Source organism: Esox lucius, chromosome 2 (assembly GCF_011004845.1).
Source record: "Esox lucius isolate fEsoLuc1 chromosome 2, fEsoLuc1.pri, whole genome shotgun sequence".
Classification (NCBI taxonomy): domain Eukaryota; kingdom Metazoa; phylum Chordata; class Actinopteri; order Esociformes; family Esocidae; genus Esox; species Esox lucius.
Genome location: NC_047570.1, coordinates 37,183,387 through 37,205,410, shown reverse-complemented (window position 1 = coordinate 37,205,410; position 22,024 = coordinate 37,183,387). Strand labels below are relative to the sequence as shown.

Genomic DNA, 22,024 nt, shown 5'->3' with positions numbered 1-22,024 from the left:
AATGTGATGGGTGTACTCACTTTTGTGAGATATATAAAGTTGTGGTGATCCTGATACAATAGGTAGTATATATAGTTGAGGTGATCCTGTTGTGATAGTATATATAGTTGAGGTGATCCTGTTGTGATAGTATATATAGTTGAGGTGATCCTGATATGATGGTATATATAGTTGAGGTGATCCTGTTGTGATAGATGGTATATATAGTTGAGGTGATCCTGTTGTGATAGATGGTATATATAGTTGAGGTGATCCTGTTGTGATAGATGGTATATATAGTTGAGGTGATCCTGTTGTGATAGATGGTATATATAGTTGGGTATAATCTCCCCTAGAGCTGTGAGAGCCTGCAGACTTGGAGCCCCTCAGGCCAGGGCATCTCTGGTCATCCTCCCTATCTCCTGGTGCGACATCATACTGCAGCCCAGAGATAGGATCCATCCTGGGCCCTGCTCTGTTACGCCAACTCAGGGAGGCACCCACACAAACACACACACCTCTGCTAGGAAGCCCCCATATTACCCTCTGTCCCAATAATATCCCCCAAATAGTGTTCTACCCTCTGTCCCAATAATATCCCCCAAATAGTGTTCTACCCTCTGTCTCAATAATATCCCTCAAATAGTGTTCTACCCTCTGTCCCAATAATATCCCCCAAATAGTGTTCTACCCTCTGTCTCAATAATATCCCCCAAATAGTGTTCTACCCTCTGTCTCAATAATATCCCTCAAATAGTGTTCTACCCTCTGTCTCAATAATATCCCTCAAATAATGTTCTACCCTCTGTCCCAATAATATCCCCCAAATAGTGTTCTACCCTCTGTCTCAATAATATCCCTCAAATAGTGTTCTACCCTCTGTCCCAATAATATCCCCCAAATAGTGTTCTACCCTCTGTCTCAATTATATCCCCCAAATAGTGTTCTACCCTCTGTCTCAATAATATCCCTCAAATAGTGTTCTACCCTCTGTCTCAATAATATCCCTCAAATAGTGTTCTACCCTCTGTCCCAATAATATCCCCCAAATAGTGTTCTACCCTCTGTCCCAATAATATCCCCCAAATAGTGTTCTACCCTCTGTCCCAATAATATCCCCCAAATAGTGTTCTACCCTCTGTCCCAATAATATCCCCCAAATAGTGTTCTACCCTCTGTCCCAATAATATCCCTCAAATAGTGTTCTACCCTCTGTCTCAATAATATCCCTCAAACAGTGTTCTACCCTCTGTCCCAATAATATCCCTCAAATAGTGTTCTACCCTCTGTCCCAATAATATCCCCCAAATAGTGTTCTACCCTCTGTCTCAATAATATCCCTCAAACAGTGTTCTACCCTCTGTCCAAATAATATCCCTCAAATAGTGTTCTACCCTCTGTCTCAATAATATCCCTCAAACAGTGTTCTACCCTCTGTCTCAATAATATCCCTCAAACAGTGTTCTACCCTCTGTCTCAATAATATCCCTCAAACAGTGTTCTACCCTCTGTCCCAATAATATCCCTCAAACAGTGTTCTACCCTCTGTCCCAATAATATCCCTCAAACAGTGTTCTACCCTCTGTCTCAATAATATCCCTCAAATAGTGTTCTACCCTCTGTCTCAATAATATCCCTCAAACAGTGTTCTACCCTCTGTCCCAATAATATCCCTCAAATAGTGTTCTACCCTCTGTCCCAATAATATCCCTCAAACAGTGTTCTACCCTCTGTCCCAATAATATCCCTCAAACAGTGTTCTACCCTCTGTCTCAATAATATCCCTCAAACAGTGTTCTACCCTCTGTCCCAATAATATCCCTCAAACAGTGTTCTACCCTCTGTCTCAATAATATCCCTCAAACAGTGTTCTACCCTCTGTCTCAATAATATCCCTCAAACAGTGTTCTACCCTCTGTCTCAATAATATCCCTCAAACAGTGTTCTACCCTCTGTCTCAATAATATCCCTCAAACAGTGTTCTACCCTCTGTCTCAATAATATCCCTCAAACAGTGTTCTACCCTCTGTCTCAATAATATCCCTCAAACAGTGTTCTACCCTCTGTCTCAATAATATCCCTCAAACAGTGTTCTACCCTCTGTCTCAATAATATCCCTCAAACAGTGTTCTACCCTCTGTCTCAATAATATCCCTCAAACAGTGTTCTACCCTCTGTCTCAATAATATCCCTCAAACAGTGTTCTACCCTCTGTCTCAATAATATCCCTCAAACAGTGTTCTACCCTCTGTCTCAATAATATCCCTCAAACAGTGTTCTACCCTCTGTCTCAATAATATCCCTCAAACAGTGTTCTACCCTCTGTCTCAATAATATCCCTCAAACAGTGTTCTACCCTCTGTCTCAATAATATCCCTCAAACAGTGTTCTACCCTCTGTCTCAATAATATCCCTCAAACAGTGTTCTACCCTCTGTCTCAATAATATCCCTCAAACAGTGTTCTACCCTCTGTCTCAATAATATCCCTCAAACAGTGTTCTACCCTCTGTCTCAATAATATCCCTCAAACAGTGTTCTACCCTCTGTCTCAATAATATCCCTCAAACAGTGTTCTACCCTCTGTCTCAATAATATCCCTCAAATAGTGTTCTACCCTCTGTCTCAATAATATCCCTCAAACAGTGTTCTACCCTCTTATCGTCTGCTGGCTCCTATCGTAATTGTCTTTGCTGCACTAGATGCTGAAAATCATGCCATGTCCCCACTAGACCACAGAAGGAATTACTGCTGCTTCAGAAAACTATTAATATTATAATAATAGAATATACACATAACTGTTGATAAGAGTTAGCCAAATGTGCGTTGCAGCTGAAGTCCAAACTCCAGATACAGGACCGAGGACGTCCCTGAGTACTCCGGGAGCAGCAGGTTTTATGATGTGTTGTAGCCCTTAACAGGCATCCCTTTTTTATTCATCAACAGCTTAGTTGTAGGGATGCACAACGATAACAACATTATTGGCCATTATGCCACAATTGGCTGATCCAGATGTTTTGTTGTTTCTGTACCTGTGTTCCCTGATGTAAATTCAATACTGGTGCTTTCTAACGATGCTTATAATTTCAACAAATGCAAATTCAATCAGACAACAGTTATTATATCTACATGAAATGAGAAACTACTAATAAGAAAACACACCTTCCCTTTCTGTAACTGTACACCATGGCAGGGTTTGCATGGAGTAAATAGTGTGGGTAAAACGTATTTAACTTGCAAAACGGCTTTTACAAATGTCGTTGTTTGTCTTTGGATAAGTGGTACTGTGCCCAGGGATAATTTTGTTTAAATTCGCTGTGTTTTGGAAGACCGTGAAGACTCTGACATGGTTAGCAGCATTAAAATCACTTCATTGTTCTAGGAACTTTTAGGTTCTCCAGCCAATGTGCCATTTTGATTCAAAATCTTCCAGCCACTCTGCAAACATCTATTATCAGAAATGATCAAATCTTGTGTATGTACAATACACAAAGCATTTGTTGACCATGATTAAAATCTGCTTTTCAGTTTCCTCTTATTTGAACTTTAGCTATTTAAACCCAAAATTGCTGTTAGGGTGTTATTCTGACGTTAGACCACCAGGTGGCGTGGGCTCATGTTAACGCTGCCCTTGAATGTGCGTGGTGCTCTGTGTGCTTGCACAGAAAAACATTTTGGTAATAAATGTTTGCTTAGTCAACCGTTGCTACTAACATAATATGGATTTCGCGTGCGTGCAAGAATAAGACACAACAAGTTACATATTTTATCAAAATACATGAAAATACATTATGGCTATTTTCTTTATTCCCCTCGGTCAGAAAATAACAGCTCAAAGAAGTGCAGTGTACATCATTACATTTTCCCCAGTTGCAGAGAACTACTCGTCTTCCAGCAACAGGGTATTTCTATTAGATTGATGGACTTGTCTGACAAATGGAATTGGATGTAGAAATGCAAAAGTAACTGATTGGTTAAGAGTAGAAGACCCACCCCGAACCTTGAAATACAGAACTTCTCCATGTTGTTGACGTCAAAGGTCAGAGAGCACGCAAAAAATTATCCGTGTGTGCATTTAGCCTCTCAGCAAAAAAAATCTGGCGCGGGAAATGCTCTTATTTTGAATCTGAAAATTAAATATGCTAGCGGTTCGAGCTGAATTTATATAAATGGTTTGATTACAGAATTGCGAGTTTGTAAAATGTGTTCAGACATTGTACAAGCTTGTCAAATATTGCTTCCAAGCACAAACTAAATGTACAAACTTGCGAAGAAAAGCTTGCTAGCATGGACCTACAGTATATGTACAGTATACACTCACCTAAAGGATTATTAGGAACACCATACTAATACTGTGTTTGACCCCCTTTCGCCTTCAGAACTGCCTTAATTCTACGTGGCACTGATTCAACAAGGTGCTGAAAGCATTCTTTAGAAATGTTGGCCCATATTGATAGGATAGCATCTTGCAGTTGATGGAGATTTGTGGGATGCACATCCAGTGCACGAAGCTCCCGTTCCACCACATCCCAAAGATGCTCTATTGGGTTGAGATCTGGTGACTGTTGGGGCCATTTCAGTACAGTGAACTCATTGTCATGTTCAAGAAACCAATTTGAAATGATTCGAGCTTTGTGACATGGTGCATTATCCTGCTGGAAGTAGCCATCAGAGGATGGGTACATGGTGGTCATAAAGGGATGGACATAGTCAGAAACAATGCTCAGGTAGGCTGTGGCATTTAAACAATGCCCAATTGGTACTAAGGGGCCTAAAGTGTGCCAAGAAAACATCCCCCACACCATTACACCACCACTACCAGCCTGCACAGTGGTAACAAGGCATGATGGATCCATGTTCTCATTCTGTTTACGCCAAATTCAGACTCTACCATCTGAACCATCTCAACAGAAATCGAGACTCATCAAACCAGGCAACATTCTTCCAGTCTTCAACTGTCCAATTTTGGTGAGCTTGTGCAAATTGTAGCCTCTTTTCCTATTTGTAGTGGAGATGAGTGGAACCTGGTGGGGTCTTCTGCTGTTGTAGCCCATCCGCCTCAAGGTTGTGCGTGTTGTGGTTATTTCAGTCAAAGTTGCTCTTCTATCAGCTTGAATCAGTCGGGCCATTCTCCCCTGACCTCTAGCATCAACAAGGCATTTTCGCCCACAGGAACCCTAGAAATGGTTGAGCAGATTGTGAAATACTCAGACCAGCCCGTCTAGCACCAACAACCATGCCACGCTCAAAATTGCTTAAATCACCTTTCTTTCCCATTCTGACATTCAGTTTGGAGTTCAGGAGATTGTCTTGACCAGGACCACACACCTAAATGCATTGAAGCAACTGCCATGTGATTGGTTGATTAGATAATTGCATTAATGAGAAATTAAACAGGTGTTCCTAATAATCCTTTAGGTGAGTGTATGTACAGGCTTGCAAAATGTGATTACAGATTTGAGCATGAGACTTGTGAGCATGGCCCTCAATATACGACCACACATTTTGTGACACGTGCACAGAGATTTGACATTTTTAATATTCCATACAGTGACATCATCACGTGGGGGCGCCTGTCCGCCACCACTCGCTAGCTGGCTAGAATGGGACAGAATGGGACTGTCCTGAGGTAATTTAACGTCATTCATAGCATTGGCAGTTTAAACTCAAACTAACAGATGGATTGGTGGCTGATTTATCAACACATCCCTGTTTATTTGTTGTGTCTCTGGAATAGTTCACGTGCCTGGAGGGGTGGAGGTTTTAGGTGTGAGGTGGGGAACTCCTCCCCTTGCTGAGAGCTCTCTTCTCATGACTGGAGGGGTGGAGGTCTTAGTGAGGGCAGGTGTTCTCCACCCTTATCACTGAGCTCTCATGACTGGAGGGGTGGATGCACTCGAGATTACCTTTAAACTTGGATCAAGTTTCCTGTAGAGTTTTAGTGCATTTTACACAAATGTCATTGCATACTTCAAACAAAGCCCTGAAGGGCCTAGTCCAGAGCTGTGGAGGAATGTAACTGGATGGATTCAGTCTTCAGATGTTGTAGTGAGGCTGGGCAGGTGTAAATGACAGTTTTCCTTTAGTGTGTCTTGTGGTACAAAAGCCCAAACATGATTTGTATTTTGCATCAAAATAATTCAATAGTTGAAGTCTTTGATGTGATCGTTGTGCACCAAGCTGTATGTGGTCGGAGATCCTGTGAAACATCGAAGACACCCATCAGACCTGCCTTTGAAGAGGGGAGCGCTTTGTGTAGGCCTTAACAGCGGATCAGTTTACTGTGTAGTTAGAAGAGACTCACTGCTCATTGATCCAAAACAAAGACGCTCAAACTTCTCCAAAGTGTGTCTCTTTCACTTTGAAGGGATTTGCCTCAGGTCTTTGGAGCACTCCCAGTTATCTCCAAAGTGTTTTTCCCAACATGACCTCTCACTCCCTCCCTCCCTCCCTCCTCATGATCCCATTGGGACGCATTCAAAACTAGTCCACTACATAGTTGTCAGGGGAGCATTTGGAACACAGACAATCTCTTTGATTTGATAATAAGTGTTTTTCCCCCAGGGAGCCACAACCCAGCCGTGTGTGTGTGTGTGTGTGTGTGTGTGTGTGTGTGTGTGTGTGTGTGTGTGTGTGTGTGTGTGTGTGTGTGTGTGTGTGTGTGTGTGTGTGTGCGTGTGTGCGTGTGTGCGTGTGTGCGTGTGCGTGTGCGTGCGTGTGCGTGCGTGCGTGTGTCAGCTGGGGCTTGATTGCAACTCAGACCACATGTTTGTTTGATTGAAGTCACACTGTAATTAAAAATAGGGCAGGTCTGTACTGGCACACATACGCACATCCTTTGAAGCTGAGAGCATATTTTTTTTACAGTTGGTTTGCACCCAGAGTATAGGAGTAGATAAACACACACACACACACACACACACACACACAGCCCCTAGCGATGTCTCACAACAGCATCAGTCAAGGCCAGGCTAGTTGGAACAGGAAGCTGTTATCTCTCCAGTGCTTCATGCTGGAAGTGTTTCACAACACAACCTGCATTACAAAGAGTCCCCTGGCTCTGATTTAGGACTCCATCAATTGCTTTGTTGGGTGGTAGTGAACTCGTGGATTAAGACAGTTTGGCCAGGTTTGGGAATGGTCGTCATCTTAGACTCTTCTAGAATCTTCTGTTCTCCGAGTCTTTCTTATAAGACAGTGCTGGAGTGCCTCTGACAACTCCCTAGGAAATGATGCGCGGTAAAAATGCATAACTTTAGACTTTTTAACTGTGGAATAGTATCCAGAACCTTGCTGATCCGTTGGATCTGTTGGCTCGGTAGCAGATACTGGACAAAATGTTGAACTTGCAACACCGCATCGGCTCGGAGGAGAAAGTGTCTCTCTCATAACTTTGAGACAGAAACTTCATTGTCCAACCTCGATAAATATATGCTGATTAGTGATACTAGTCTGGGTAATGCTAATGCTAGTTGATCGGGCATGAAGCTTGCAAACCCTGGCATGCCGGTTTCATTCCCGCCAGGGCCAGTTTGACTGTTTGCAGCATGTACACTAAGACTGCATGAGATTGTCTGCTGAATTATTTGGTCATGCTGGAGTGTTCCTCTGGAAGCCAGGTCGTCTGAGGTCAGTTGAATATTGTTTTGCGTGGGTGGGGGGGTGGGGGGGGTCCTGCTAGGCTTTCTTCTCTGGATCACCTTGCACTGCTAGGGCTTGTGGATTCAGCTCCCTGTTGAGGCTTCCCAGACAAAACAAACAGTTACGCATGTGTGACTAAGTCCTATTGGTTGTTGGTCTGTTCAAAGTGTGCTTTTGTTTTAAAAAATATAGTTAGTGGGGGGAAAAAAACAGTTTGAAATATATGTGGCTAGTGATTGGGTGGATGTGAGTACGTTAGATTTACAGGAACCATGTAATATGGCTTGAATTAGAAGTACTTGCTAACCGGCTCAGCAGAGAACACTGGGTCAGAACCAAAATCACTGGGAAGTGCTTTCCTGAGCACTCTTATGTAGTCCAGGAAATGTCTCTCTCACACCCCCACACACACACACACCGAGAGAGGGGGAGGAGATAAGGGGGAGAAGGAAAGAGAAAAATAGAAAAGAATCATGTGGCCTCTATCCTGAGGAACAACACAGCTGTAGATATATCTCTCCCTTTCTGCCTCACTCTCTCTCTCTCCCTCTTTGTTTTTCCTCTCCTTTCCTTCACTCTCCCCCTTAGAATTCTCCCAACTCCCCCTTCCTGTCACTTTTTCTCTCTCTCTCTTTTTCCCTGATGCTCAATTCCATTCAAAGGGGTTTTATTGGCATGGGATTCTATTTTTTCATTGCCAAAGCAAGTGGAAACTAACAAAAGTAAACACAAATATAACTAACCAAAGTCAAATAAACAGAAATTCCGAAATTCTAAGAGTTAAACATACACAGTTTCAAAAGGATGGAGGCGTTTCGACTGTTGTAGTATTAACTGTGTACAGTATTGTCTCTGCCTGTTTAGCTCCGGGCTCCATTTTAAGGACCTTTACATGAATACAAACTGGACAAACACAGCGAGTTCACATTGTGGGAGGGATGGAGAGGAGAGTGAGATGTTATCTTGGTGGAATAGTTTTGGTTTGATTGGTGTAGTTTGCAGATTATAGTATGTAATTAGTTGGAGACAGGGACATCAGCTACACCATAGATTGTCAGTCCGTCTCGGCTGTTGGTCTTAGGGTTGTTTAGTACAGAACAGGAACAGATCATAGTCCATATGACACTGGGGAAACCCCTGATGTGGTTTAAATCACTCTCCTCCCTCCTCTTCCTGGTCCAGCCTGTCTTGGGGAGTTATCTAAACATCGGGAGGGACGTGACCTCAGCTGGGATCCTCACAATAACCCTGTTCTCACTAGACCTCTTCCCTCCTCCAGAACACCTCCTCTCCTTCCTCCAATAACCCTGTTCTCACTAGACCTCCTCCCTCCTCCAGAACACCTCCTCTCCTTCCTCCAATAACCCTGTTCTCACTAGACCTCTTCCCTCCTCCAGAACACCTCCTCTCCTTCCTCCAATAACCCTGTTCTCACTAGACATCCTCCCTCCTCCAGAACACCTCCTCTCCTTCCTCCAATAACCCTGTTCTCACTAGACCTCTTCCCTCCTCCAGAACACCTCCTCTCCTTCCTCCAATAACCCTGTTCTCACTAGACCTCCTCCCTCCTCCAGAACACCTCCTCTCCTTCCTCCAATAACCCTGTTCTCACTAGACCTCTTCCCTCCTCCAGAACACCTCCTCTCCTTCCTCCAATAACCCTGTTCTCACTAGACCTCCTCCAGAACACCTCCTCTCCTTCCTCCAATAACCCTGTTCTCACTAGACCTCTTCCCTCCTCCAGAACACCTCCTCTCCTTCCTCCAATAACCCTGTTCTCACTAGACCTCCTCCAGAACACCTCCTCTCCTTCCTCCAATAACCCTGTTCTCACTAGACCTCCTCCAGAACACCTCCTCTCCTTCCTCCAATAACCCTGTTCTCACTAGACCTCTTCCCTCCTCCAGAACACCTCCTCTCCTTCCTCCAATAACCCTGTTCTCACTAGACCTCCTCCAGAACACCTCCTCTCCTTCCTCCAATAACCCTGTTCTCACTAGACCTCTTCCCTCCTCCAGAACACCTCCTCTCCTTCCTCCAATAACCCTGTTCTCACTAGACCTCCTCCAGAACACCTCCTCTCCTTCCTCCAATAACCCTGTTCTCACTAGACCTCCTCCAGAACACCTCCTCTCCTTCCTCCAATAACCCTGTTCTCACTAGACCTCCTCCAGAACACCTCCTCTCCTTCCTCCAATAACCCTGTTCTCACTAGACCTCCTCCAGAACACCTCCTCTCCTTCCTCCAATAACCCTGTTCTCACTAGACCTCCTCCCTCCTCCCCACCACCTCCTCTCCTTCATCCAGTAACTTTGTTTCCACTTGTATTCAAATGTACATGACCATTCTGCTGTTCAGTCCGTAGTGGGGAGTGTTCTGGTGATCTGGACAGGGTCTGTCACTGCTGAGGGACCAGCACACACCTGGAAATGACTTAGTGCTGACTATGTGTGAGAGTGAAGGAAAGACATCCCTTCCTGCTATTCTTCTGTCCCAGCCTAAGACGCACACGAAACACACACACACACACACACACTCACTCACACAGACACAATCAGACACACACAGACACACACACACACACACACACACACAGACACACACACACACTCACACACACACACACACACACTCAGACACACACACAGACACACACACACACACACAGACAGACACACACTCACTCACAGCTTTTGTCTGAACTGCACTCCGGGTTCCCTTCTGGTCAGCTCACTCTGTTCCCTTCTGAGACCTAAGAACACCATGAAACATCTACCTTACCACACACACACCATGCAGGCCCCACTAAACAAGTCTTGACCCTGAAACTCGCTGGCTAACTAATTGATCCATTTGGACTGTTAGCTGGCTAACTAATTGATCCATTTGCACTGTTAGCTGGCTAACAAATTGATCTATTTGGACTGTTAGCTGGCTAACTAATTGATCCTTTTGGACTGTTAGCTGGCTAACTAATTGATCCTTTTGGACTGTTAGCTGGCTAACTAATTGATTCTTTTGGACTGTTAGCTGGCTAACTAATTGATCTACTCAGTCTGTTATCTGGCTAACTAATTAATCCACTTGGACCATTAGCTGGCTAACTAATTGATCTACTCAGTCTGTTATCTGGCTAACTAATTAATCCACTTGGACCATTAGCTGGCTAACTAATTGATCCATTTGGACTGTTAGCTGGCTAAAGAATTGATCCATTTGGACTGTTAGCTGGCTAACGAATTGATCTACTCAGTCTGTTATCTGGCTAACTAATTAATCCACTTGGACCGTTAGCTGGCTAACAAATTGATCCATTTGGACTGTTAGCTGGCTAGCTAATTGATCCATTTGGACTGTTAGCTGGCTAGCTAATTGATCCATTTGGACTGTTAGCTGCCTGGTAATGTTTTTTGTTAACGCATGTAGACCGGAAATGTCATTACGCATCTGGCCGGTCAGACAAGACATTAGTTTGGGTTAACTGAGATGAATCCTGACTAGGTCCATCATTGTGGTCTGTCATTCAGGTGATTCAAGATGCCCTGAGTTTTAGGGGAATGTCAGAGTTTCGTCATGAGTTAACATGGCCCCCGTTTCTGTTTACTCGCACATCTCATTGTGTATCACCACATCACATTGTGTACTACCTAACCTCATTGTGTACTACCTCATCTCATCTTGTACCATCTAATCTTATTGTGAACTACCTCGTATATTTTCCATTTCAGTCAGTAGACCCTTTAGAGGGACTTAAACCTTGTGCTTTGTCTTAAGATGGCTAGTTGGGACAACCACAACTCATTAATAGTATAGTTACTCAACAAAGTTGCTGTCAGTCAAATCAGTGCTAGAAGAAAGAAACCATTTTCATGATGTGTTACGACCTGCAATGGAAGAGTAATTCTGGGAATATGTATTTGGTAACATACACATTTCATGTGGTTGAGATCCCAGGCTGTCATGTTTTAGTAATACATGTTAATTATACTGTGTGGCCCAGCTTGGCAAAGAAAACCAAGCATATAGTCTTAAACAAAACCACATTACGACAGGCTGACAGGAACAGATCGACAGGCTTTAACTTTGGCTCGGGTCTAATCATTTACTGGAAAATAACTCACCGTTATGATAATTCAAATACATGACAACAACAGGTCTACTGTAAGCTCTATTGTCTTTGTATAATTTCCGTGTTGTGTCTTGTCTCTTTGGGTAACCACAGGTGATCGTAAAGCTCTGTTTATTGACAGAGTGGCGTGCCTGAGCTTTACATTCAGGTGAGGTTAGCTGCACTGGCTTCAGGTTCTCACACCTTCCCTACCAGGTGGCCTACTGACTGTTTGGTTGTATAACTGTCAGAATAACTTTACCTACCAGGCTCCAACTCTGGTGATGTCATGTAGTGGGGGCCGTCTCCAGTTTGGTGATTTAAGGTCTTTTTACCTTCATTCCCACCATAAGCAAATAAAGGGTGTGTTCAATTAAGTCTAGTGATTAACGTGGCCAGTCAAAGGTTTTACGCAGTGTCCCAACTTTTTTGGAAACAGGCTATTATAATGACTGCGTTTACGCCCATAAGTATTACAACTACGACCCTTTGTTCAACAGTGTCTGTGTGGTAGATCCTAATGGCTTCAAGGTTGTGGAGTGCCTTTCACTGATACTCTATTGATGCCACTCCTGATTGGGCGATGTTCAGGAGCCAGGCAAGCTGTGAACATCTGTGTGTGGTCCCCATTTCAACTGCTGCTAACACTTTCAGGTTTTTATACCGATGATCAAAGACTCCATGCTTTTTTTTAAATGCCTAGTGTGTGTTTAATCATGATATAAGCAAAGCAGATGTGGTTTAAGAGCTACCGTTGGTGGAATATAACGACGGTAATTCATCAAAAAAAGTTGGTGTTGCAGTGTAGTGTTTACCTGCAACATCATGGTTCCCCGTTAGATGTTAGGCTCAGAGTCTGGCTAACCCCAAAAGAACCCACCTCAATGCAATCCCAGCATGTTATCAGAGGCAGAAAATACTGTAGCCCTGAAAAAACGGATGCTTCCCGTTTATTGGAACACCATTAACGCCTGATCCCTAGGCAGCCCGGATCAGGCGTTAGATTACATCTGCTGGAATTAGCTATGGTGGCCGTATCTCTTGCACAGCCTTGATGGCAATTCAGTCCTGTTTCTGCCCTCAGTAGATTATCAAGGGATCAGACTGGTGGCGACAGCAGGGAACACAGGACTGGTCTCGTTCTCGTCTAGGCGAGTTGATGTCGAGTGGTCTGTGCCATAGCTTTGGCCTAATCAGAGGGCCAGCAAAGATGTTGACTGAGATTAAAGAGTTTCAAGACAAAATGGGCAAAGGACAGTGACAACTGTTCTTGGACTGATAAGATTATTTATTTTTTGGTACTGCAGGGCTGTTTGGGCCTGGCCTGAAATTAATCACAATCTCACAAAAAGTCGGATTGGCTTCATTTACAGAGGCAGCACAATTCTGATCTTCTCTTCAACAAATTGGTCTTTTGAACAATCAGACCAGCTTTGAAAAACATCTGATGTGAGTATCAGGGAAAAAAGTAAGAATTTTGCTGTCTGTGTTAACAGACGTCTCTCATGCACCTCAGTCTACAGTCACAGACAGTCACAGATCCGGGTTTCTAAGAACGAGTTTGGAAACTATGGCAACCGGGATTAAAGAAGATTATTTCAATCTCCCATCTATTGCGTTCATCTGAATAGGGTTCTAGTCAAGTGTTGGCTTCACTCCGAAGCTATTCAGGTTACATAAGTCCACACACACACACACACACACACACACACACACAGAGAAAGAGACTCTGAGCACTAATTTGTCCATTTCAAAGTGTTTCCGCTCACTGTCCTTTTGATGTTTACAAAGCAGCAACCGAGGGACAATGAGGAGATCCTGTTTGAAATACATTTACTGTCCTGCTGGATTTATGTCTCTCTTTAACTCTATATAGCTACAGTGCCTACTCAGGCCACTGGCATATTTGTTTTGAGATATTTCATTACAAATTCATTTTAATATATACATTACAAACATACATTACAGAACAATTTTTTTATTTTTTAATGACCTCTCAAAATCAACTATTATAAGACATTGATTTTATTTTGGGAAATATTTGTGAGAACATTTCATTGAAATATTTTCCTTGCATAAATATTCTGCTACTGAGTTGTGGAAGCACAAAATTATATACAGGTGTTTGGATATTCGATTGAGCACTGTTGGATCTGTAATCAGGAAGTGTCGGAGGTTATTAATTTCAAAGAAGACCGTCCACAACAGAGTGGAATCCGAAGATCCTCTAGTGTTTAAAGTTTCCGTTGCAAAACGGACACCGCATTGACATTTTTTAAGACTCCATCGCTACTAGACTCCATTGACGTCATCAGAATTTATCAGCCTGGCTTCTTTCTAGGTTAGCTGGACTTAGTAACAGAACCAAGTTGAGTGAAAAATAAAATAACAAAACCCGTTTCGTTATGTTCTAAAACATTCTCTTTTTAATACAAAAGTCATATTTTGTAATCACCAAAAATGACTGGGTCCTCTGATGAAACAAGCTCTCCTCCATGCGGTACAAACTATACACTTGTCCAACCAGTGGCGTGAAGGATATTGTGTAAAAAGAACGTACATTGTTAGGACAAACGTAATGTGGAGCAAAACTAACACTGCCCATGTCTAAACGCACTAATCCTGAAGTGGAGTAAGTTGGTGGCAGCATCATGCTGTGGGGAGGCTTCTTGTTTAAAATGAAGGAAGAATGGATGGAGCAAAATACAGGAAAATACTGCAAGTGAACCTTTTCTTTGGTCTTAAAAACCTTCACCTTTTAGCAAGTCAATAATACCAAGCCTTATATTTTTCACACCAAATTTCTACATTTCTTTATCCTCTCTCTTTGTCTCTCTTTATTTCTTTACCCTCTCCTTACCCATGTAAGATGTATCACTTGCTTCAGTTTAAATAGAATGTATTAAAAAATTATCCAAGTCGACCCTAGTTCAGCTATATGCTCGTAACTGTTTGTTATTTTGCATTATACTGCATCCCAAACTCTCATCTCCCTGCATCTAAACAGCATTGGATATACACTGGATATACACCAAAAACATTGAGCACCTGCCTCATATGCTGTTTGTCCTCTGCGTGCTGCCAAAACAGTGCTGACCCTCTGAGGCGTGGACTCTACAAGACCCCTGAAGGTGTTCTGTGGCATCTGGTACCAAGACATTAGCAGCAGATCCTCCCAAGTCCTCTAAGTTGTGAGGTGGAGCCACTGTGGAATGGACTTGTTGGTCTACAACAGTGTTGCCATCGCGGGGTGCACCTGGTCTACAACAGTGTTGCCATCGCGGGGTGCACCTGGTCTACAACAGTGTTGCCATCGCGGGGTTCACCTGGTCTACAACAGTGTTGCCATCGCGGGGTGCACCTGGTCTACAACAGTGTTGCCATCGCGGGGTGCACCTGGTCTACAACAGTGTTGCCATCGCGGGGTGCACCTGGTCTACAACAGTGTTGCCATCGCGGGGTGCACCTGGTCTACAACAGTGTTGCCATCGCGGGGTGTACCTGGTCTACAACAGTGTTGCCATCGCGGGGTGTACCTGGTCTACAACAGTGTTGCCATCGCGGGGTGCACCTGGTCTACAACAGTGTTGCCATCGCGGGGTGTACCTGGTCTACAACAGTGTTGCCATCGCGGGGTGTACCTGGTCTACAACAGTGTTGCCATCGCGGGGTGCACCTGGTCTACAACAGTGTTGCCATCGCGGGGTGCACCTGGTCTACAACAGTGTTGCCATCGCGGGGTGTACCTGGTCTACAACAGTGTTGCCATCGCGGGGTGCACCTGGTCTACAACAGTGTTGCCATCGCGGGGTGTACCTGGTCTACAACAGTGTTGCCATCGCGGGGTGCACCTGGTCTACAACAGTGTTGCCATCGCGGGGTGCACCTGGTCTACAACAGTGTTGCCATCGCGGGGTGCACCTGGTCTACAACAGTGTTGCCATCGCGGGGTGCACCTGGTCTACAACAGTGTTGCCATCGCGGGGTGCACCTGGTCTACAACAGTGTTGCCATCGCGGGGTGCACCTGGTCTACAACAGTTTTGAGGTAGGTGGCACGTGTCAAAGTGACGTCCACATGAATGCCCAGACCCAGGGTTTCCCAGCAGAACATCGCCCAGAGCATCACACCCCCTCCACCATCTTCCCACAGTGCATCCTGGTGCCGCCACATCCCCTGGTAAATGGCGCACATGTACATGGCCGTCCACGTGATGTAAAAGAGTACGGGACTCATCAGACCAGACGACCTTCCACTGCTCCAAGATTCCGTTCCCGATGCTCGCGTGTCCGTTGTAGGCGCTTTGGAAGGGGGGCAGGGTCATCATGGGCCCTGACCGGTCTGCAGCCCCGTTCACCGCAGGGTGCGATACACTGCGTGTTGGGACGCATTCCTTCCGTAACCGTCATTATGACCTTCTGTCGGTTTGGACCAGACAGGATGGCTTTCGTTGGCCTTGTGCATCAGTGAGCCTTGGGTGCCATTTTATGGTGTCGGTAGGTGTCTCACCACTGCCGACCCACAAAGCCTTGCTGTTTTGGAGATACTCTGGCCGTAACAATTTATCCCTGGTCAAAGTCACTCAGTCTTTACTCTGGCCCATTTCTCCTGCATCCAACATGTTAACTACTGATGGTTCGCTTACCATCTAATCTACCCAGACTGTGGCCTTGTTAGGAGATGATCAGTGTTATTCGCTTTACCTGTGAGTGGTCATAATGTTTTGGCTCATCAGTGTACATCATACATGTACCCAATTATGAACATGTGACCTCTGCTGCTGGAGAGCCTAAACCTTTTTTTTTTTTCTTCCTGCTGGATAACTGGTCTTCTGGGTCTGAATTACTCACCCTGAATTCTCCTTTTCAATTATGATCTGGCCAAAAGCAGGCTACACCACATGCATGATGTAAAAAAAAAAAACATTCCATCTATATGGTTTTTACATTATATACCTTTTCCATTACAAGTATTCAGACCCCTGAAAAATTGTGACAAATATTATTCAACTACAAATGTAGTAATTACTTATTTTTAAAACACTGAACGTCTGAACGTCAATTCAGTTATTGTAACATGATATTTTAGTCATAGTTTTATGTTCGGAAATATGAGTTGCTCTGAATTAGTTTGCAGACCACTGTAATATAAAATCAATCACTAATGAATATAAATCACTCTGGATAAGAGTGTGCGCTCCAGCTCATGACTAAAATGCCAATGTCCTGAACCACAAGTTACAAGTGGGCTACACATACACACACGCAATTACAGAAGGACGCCTCCAAAGTACATACATAGAACAGGAACGTGGGTGGTTCCAAAAACCCAGAACTGCACTGGCCATGGTCACTGGGAAATGCCATGCAAGAGTCTTCTCAAGAGGATGAAGAACAATCAGTCAGTCAATGAGCAGGAAGTCAGTGCAAATGTGGTAATGTGTTGTGGGCCTGGTTGAAGTGCTGATGAAGCAGAACCGCAGTTACTGGATTAAAGGCCATAAACAGCGTCTGTCAGAACCAGCCTGTTGTATACAAACCCTCTTGGGCTGTTGGGTTGTGTTTCGAGCCGATCCCAAACAGACAAACAGCTATTCCTAGGATGTAATAAGAAGCATCAAAACAAAGCGGCAGTAGCCGTATATCAAGCACTAAAACCGTCTTCTAATGCATGGTCCTCCCAAACAGATTATAGTCCAACATGGAGCACAGCCCAGCTGTGTTTACGCTGACCCTAGAGTCATTTAGCCGACCCTCTTCCAGAGCACATACACTCGCAAACGCATTCAGTTCTCATTTTCTAAATAGTTGTCCCCCATGGGAATTGAACCCACAGCCCTGTATTTTTAAATGGCACGCTCTGCCACAAATCTGCCAATCAAAACAAGAAAGCGCATGGTTTCATATACTGCTCCAGAACTGAGGGGTCGCTGTGAAATCAAAACCACATTGGTGATTAACGCACCTCCCTGCCATAGCTGAGGGACGGGCTGTGGATGCAAAATATCTTCAGCCATGGTTTGAAACGTTAGTTTTTATTTACAGTGGCATCGAAACAAGCTTCTAATTAGGTCTACGACAGCTGAACCTGAGGCATTATAAGTTATACTGTTCAAGAATCAACGGGTATGTATTATTAATTTCAAATTCCCAAAATGTATATACCAATTACAGATTGTTCCTTTTAAAGGCCCACTCCGTAGGCTGTAATTAGAATAATGATGTGTATAATTATAGCCTCTCTCACAGACTCCCTCTTGACAAACAAGGCAGGGCCCTCATGCCAAACCCACAGGCAGGGATAAAAACGCTTCTCTGTGTGGCTCTGGGACAGGCCGTCTCCAGCCTCTAGCTACCAGAATTGGGTTCAAATTATATTTGAAATCTGAAATACTATTTTAAAATGTTATTTAACCTTTCCCATGTCTGCCAGGCTGGTGGCAGGCTGAACTTTTGGGACTGTGCTATTGGTTTCATTACAGCACAGAAGCCCGGTGAAGCAGCTTAAACATTTGAAATGATTTCAGATAGTGTGTAGAGCCATGCATGCCGGCTGGTAGGCCTTCCTCTCCAGTCCCCTTTCTGTATTTCACTGTTTTAGCAAATAGCCTGTCAGGAAGACGGCTGGTCTGGCCCGTCTCCCAGCCAAACACAGTGTTCAGGACCAACGTTGGTGGATCCCGGCTGCCGCCCTGAATCACATTTAAATGTTCAGATTTTTGAAGCTCCATATTTTCTGTGGTCTCATACATGCAATGCATAGTGCCAAGAATGGTTTATGTGTTTCTTGCTTGAGGGGCGGGGGGGGGATGTCCCCAAACTCTGGTTAAATCTGAAAAACGTGAGTACTGGGGACGTTTCCTCTCCGCAACTTGAAAACCGCTTTTCGGGGGCTTTCTGGTTTGGGTTTAGGGCAAAGGTTACAATTGGGGTTAGAATTATGGTTAGGCTAGGGTTAAGTTTAGGCATAAGTGAAAAAGGTTGTTATTAAGGAAAAGGTTACATTTTAGGGTTAGGATTAGTACATTTAGATTTTTCTTAAGGGGAATCTTGTCCAGGCACCTGAAGGAAAATGTTAGGAAGGTGTTTCGTTCTTGAATCCCGTAGTGGTGTTACCGGTCAGCGTTGATGTGTGTCAGTCACAGCCCACTGTTACGTCTTTGAGCAGAGCTGTAACCTTGGTGATGGCTGTGAGAACGCTCTCTCTGAAATGGACGCTGACTCCAAACTGTCCTCCCCTGCATGTGAGCAGTTCATCTGATGGAAGCCTCGTTGTATTGTTTCTTTCCTCGGGTTCTAGATCTGGGATATGAGTGACGACGAGAGCATCTGAGATGGAGGATGGCAGCGTGGAACGGAACATGGTACCAAAGGGATTCTTCAGTGCTGGAACAAGCCATCACTTACTGGTCAGAGCTCTGCTACAAACATAATGGGCTTTCACTATAGTTACTTGTTTCAAACCATATTACTGTTTGTTCTGTATGCCACTGATATGGTTTCATTAACTGCTAACAGCATCTGAAATTGTTTTTTTTCACTCCGCTATAAAAATGTCAAGTTAGTTCATTGCTGTAGTAAGAAGAGCCCCTACTTTTTAACTGCGTCACTTTCATGATGACTAATATGAAGAATAATTAATTATACGTTCTGTTGATTCTCTGTCTTGTTGATTAGATTGCTATATTTCAAGGGGGGTGTTTGATTATCTGTTTTGAGGACAGTTGAGATGTTTACCTGCTCTTCGGTGTACATTTGTCATTTACAGACTTGTGCAGGTTTTCTGTCTACTTCACTTAACAGAAATGTTCCTAAAATACCCTGGGTCCTGGATTTACATGTGAATGGGCAGGAGGGCTAGGAATGCTCCAGCAATCATCTCTGGAAAACCAGGGAATTATGGGAAAGTTACTGGAATATTACAGCCCTTACTGTTCTCATTTGTTTAATATATGCTACAGGAAATGTTCCAGTTTTAACTTTTCTGTAACATCACCTTAATGGCAGCATCATGTATCAATCCACTCACATTTGAGGATCATCACATTTGTTTACAATCGATATCTCCGTTTAGTCTGAATCACAGAGGTTATGCATTAAAGTTATCAGAGGCTACATTCAGTGAACATTGTGTCTGCTCAACTGGAGAATGCCTTCACATTAACACTGCCTTCTTTAGGGCTTCAGCCAAAGTTTACCTGAGCCCCTTTACCTGTCACTGTGGGAAACGAGACTTGATGTACACAAGATATACATACATTGTGCGATATTGTTGCAGATGGCCAGAACTGGATTCTCACACAGGATATCAGAGACGGGTTGGTCAGTTTGTCATGGAAACACCTGCATGTCCGTCACACTGTTTGTAATGTCTATTGTCAAGTGTATTTGAAAGACACACACACACAGTTGTGTACATCTCTCGCTTTGGTTAATAAATTAAAGATTTCCTGAATGTGTGTCATTCTTTGTGGTGTGATTTGGGGTTTTCTAAATGTTTTTGTAACTCAGCGGCTCAACACTTAATGTGTTAGGCATTACCCTGTAACAGACTGCGTGGTCAGGGAATAAAACTCCCCACTGAGGTGTGTGGAGGCCGGAGTGTGTTAACACAAAATAATGTCAAAATTGTGATTGGCTGATAGCTGTGGTATATGGGACCATATAAGAATAAGGCATATCGGGGGGTTTGTGATGTATTGGCGATATACCAGAGCTAAGGGCTGTATCCAGGCAATACATGACGCATCTTACCTAAGCCGTGGTATATTGGCGATATACTACACTACCTTGTGCCTTATAGCTTAAATATACCACAGCTATCGGCCAACCAGCATTCAAACCATGTGGTTTATAATTACCCAAAGTATAATAACTGAAGAGCCAGTTTAGGGGACACAGATTATGTCTGGACCAGCCCCAAGAGTATTAATACGCCATAACATCTAATAACCCATAATATATTTACAGAATATAGTTTTATAATCTCTGGAATGTGTAGGTCTGCCTCTTCTTTTCAACAGTAAAAACTTTCAAATACCATGTGAGCCATAACCAACCACCTGGCATGAGAGCAGTTAGATGCTGTAGTTCCCCATGTGGAGAGAAGCTAACTATTAAGTCTTTCAGCAATTGAGCTAAGCTAAAAAGCATGTGCTACCCCCAACTTCTTTCGAACTGCAGCTTGAGACATACAATACAAATGATATCCATGACTATCGGAGTCTGGGGAATTAGGAAAATAGCAGAATAGACCTATATTAACAACCAGACACAGAACTTGTGGTTTAAGAGCACTTTATTGTTCATTGAGGCTACTTAAGTACAAAAAAGGTGGCCTGCCAAAACCTTTTTAGTTGGAGAAAGAAGGCCACAAAAAGAAAGTTTAATACAGATTTACAAACCGTTTGGAGAGTACAATACACAGTACTATAGTACAATACACAGTACTATAGTACAATACACAGTACTATAGTACGACAACACAGTACTATAGTACTACAACAAAGTACTGCCAGGTTTTACAATGTTGACGCAGCCTCCAAGTGAAGGAAGTTGAGTTTTGTGTCTCACTGAATGCATCTGAAATCACACCTTTTCCCCATGTAGAGCCCTTATTATGAGCTCCATAGGGAAAAGTCAGTCATTTCGGACACAGTCTGACCTGGAAGCACACGGCCAGTGTTCCTCTGATCTAGCATTTAAACTATTTCTATAACAGTTGAATCCTGACTGTTGAAGTATAGCTGGATTTACCTATCGCAGACAGGTAAAGTCACAAACAAGATGGATGACTGAATATCTTTTGTTCAACTGTCTCAAGAGGCCAATGGTTAATTTAAAAAAAAAATGAAAGCACAGTTGGTCTGTGTCCCAAATGGCACACTATTTCCTGAAGTGCACTTTTTCTACCTGAGCCCTATAGGAATCGCTACAGACTTGGTTAAAAGTAGTGCACTAAAAACAGGTAAGAAATATGGTGTTTTAGGACCTAGACTTCCTGTGCAATGCCTTGGAGGCGTTCTGTTGAGAAGCCCTATTCAGCATTAGAACTGCCCTAACCCACAAGTGGCTATCATCAACGCAGTGTTCTCATATTATTACTGTGTTCCTGCACTTTAACCTCTCATAATAACAAATCTAACACAAACAAAAAAGATCAACTTTTTTTTTTTTTTTTTACATAAAAAAGAAAATGAATGATTACAATAAAAGGACAAAAGGGTCAATTAAATAGCTACATGTCATTAACAAATTAATTGATCCTCAAAAAATACCTACGATTTTTTGTATACATT

The 22,024-nt window shown here is 43.4% G+C and overlaps 1 protein-coding gene across 1 annotated transcript in view; it reads left to right on the top strand.

Annotated features, from left to right (window-relative positions):
- atg7 (ATG7 autophagy related 7 homolog (S. cerevisiae)) overlaps positions 1-20,190 on the top strand; it is a 63,880-nt gene extending 43,690 nt beyond the window's left edge. The window contains exon 19 of the mRNA XM_013136320.4: positions 19,027-20,190. Coding sequence (XP_012991774.2) covers positions 19,027-19,059 — 33 coding nt within the window. The 3' untranslated portion in view covers positions 19,060-20,190. The remainder of the gene's footprint in view (positions 1-19,026) is intronic.
- Positions 20,191-22,024: the final 1,834 nt, after the last annotated feature.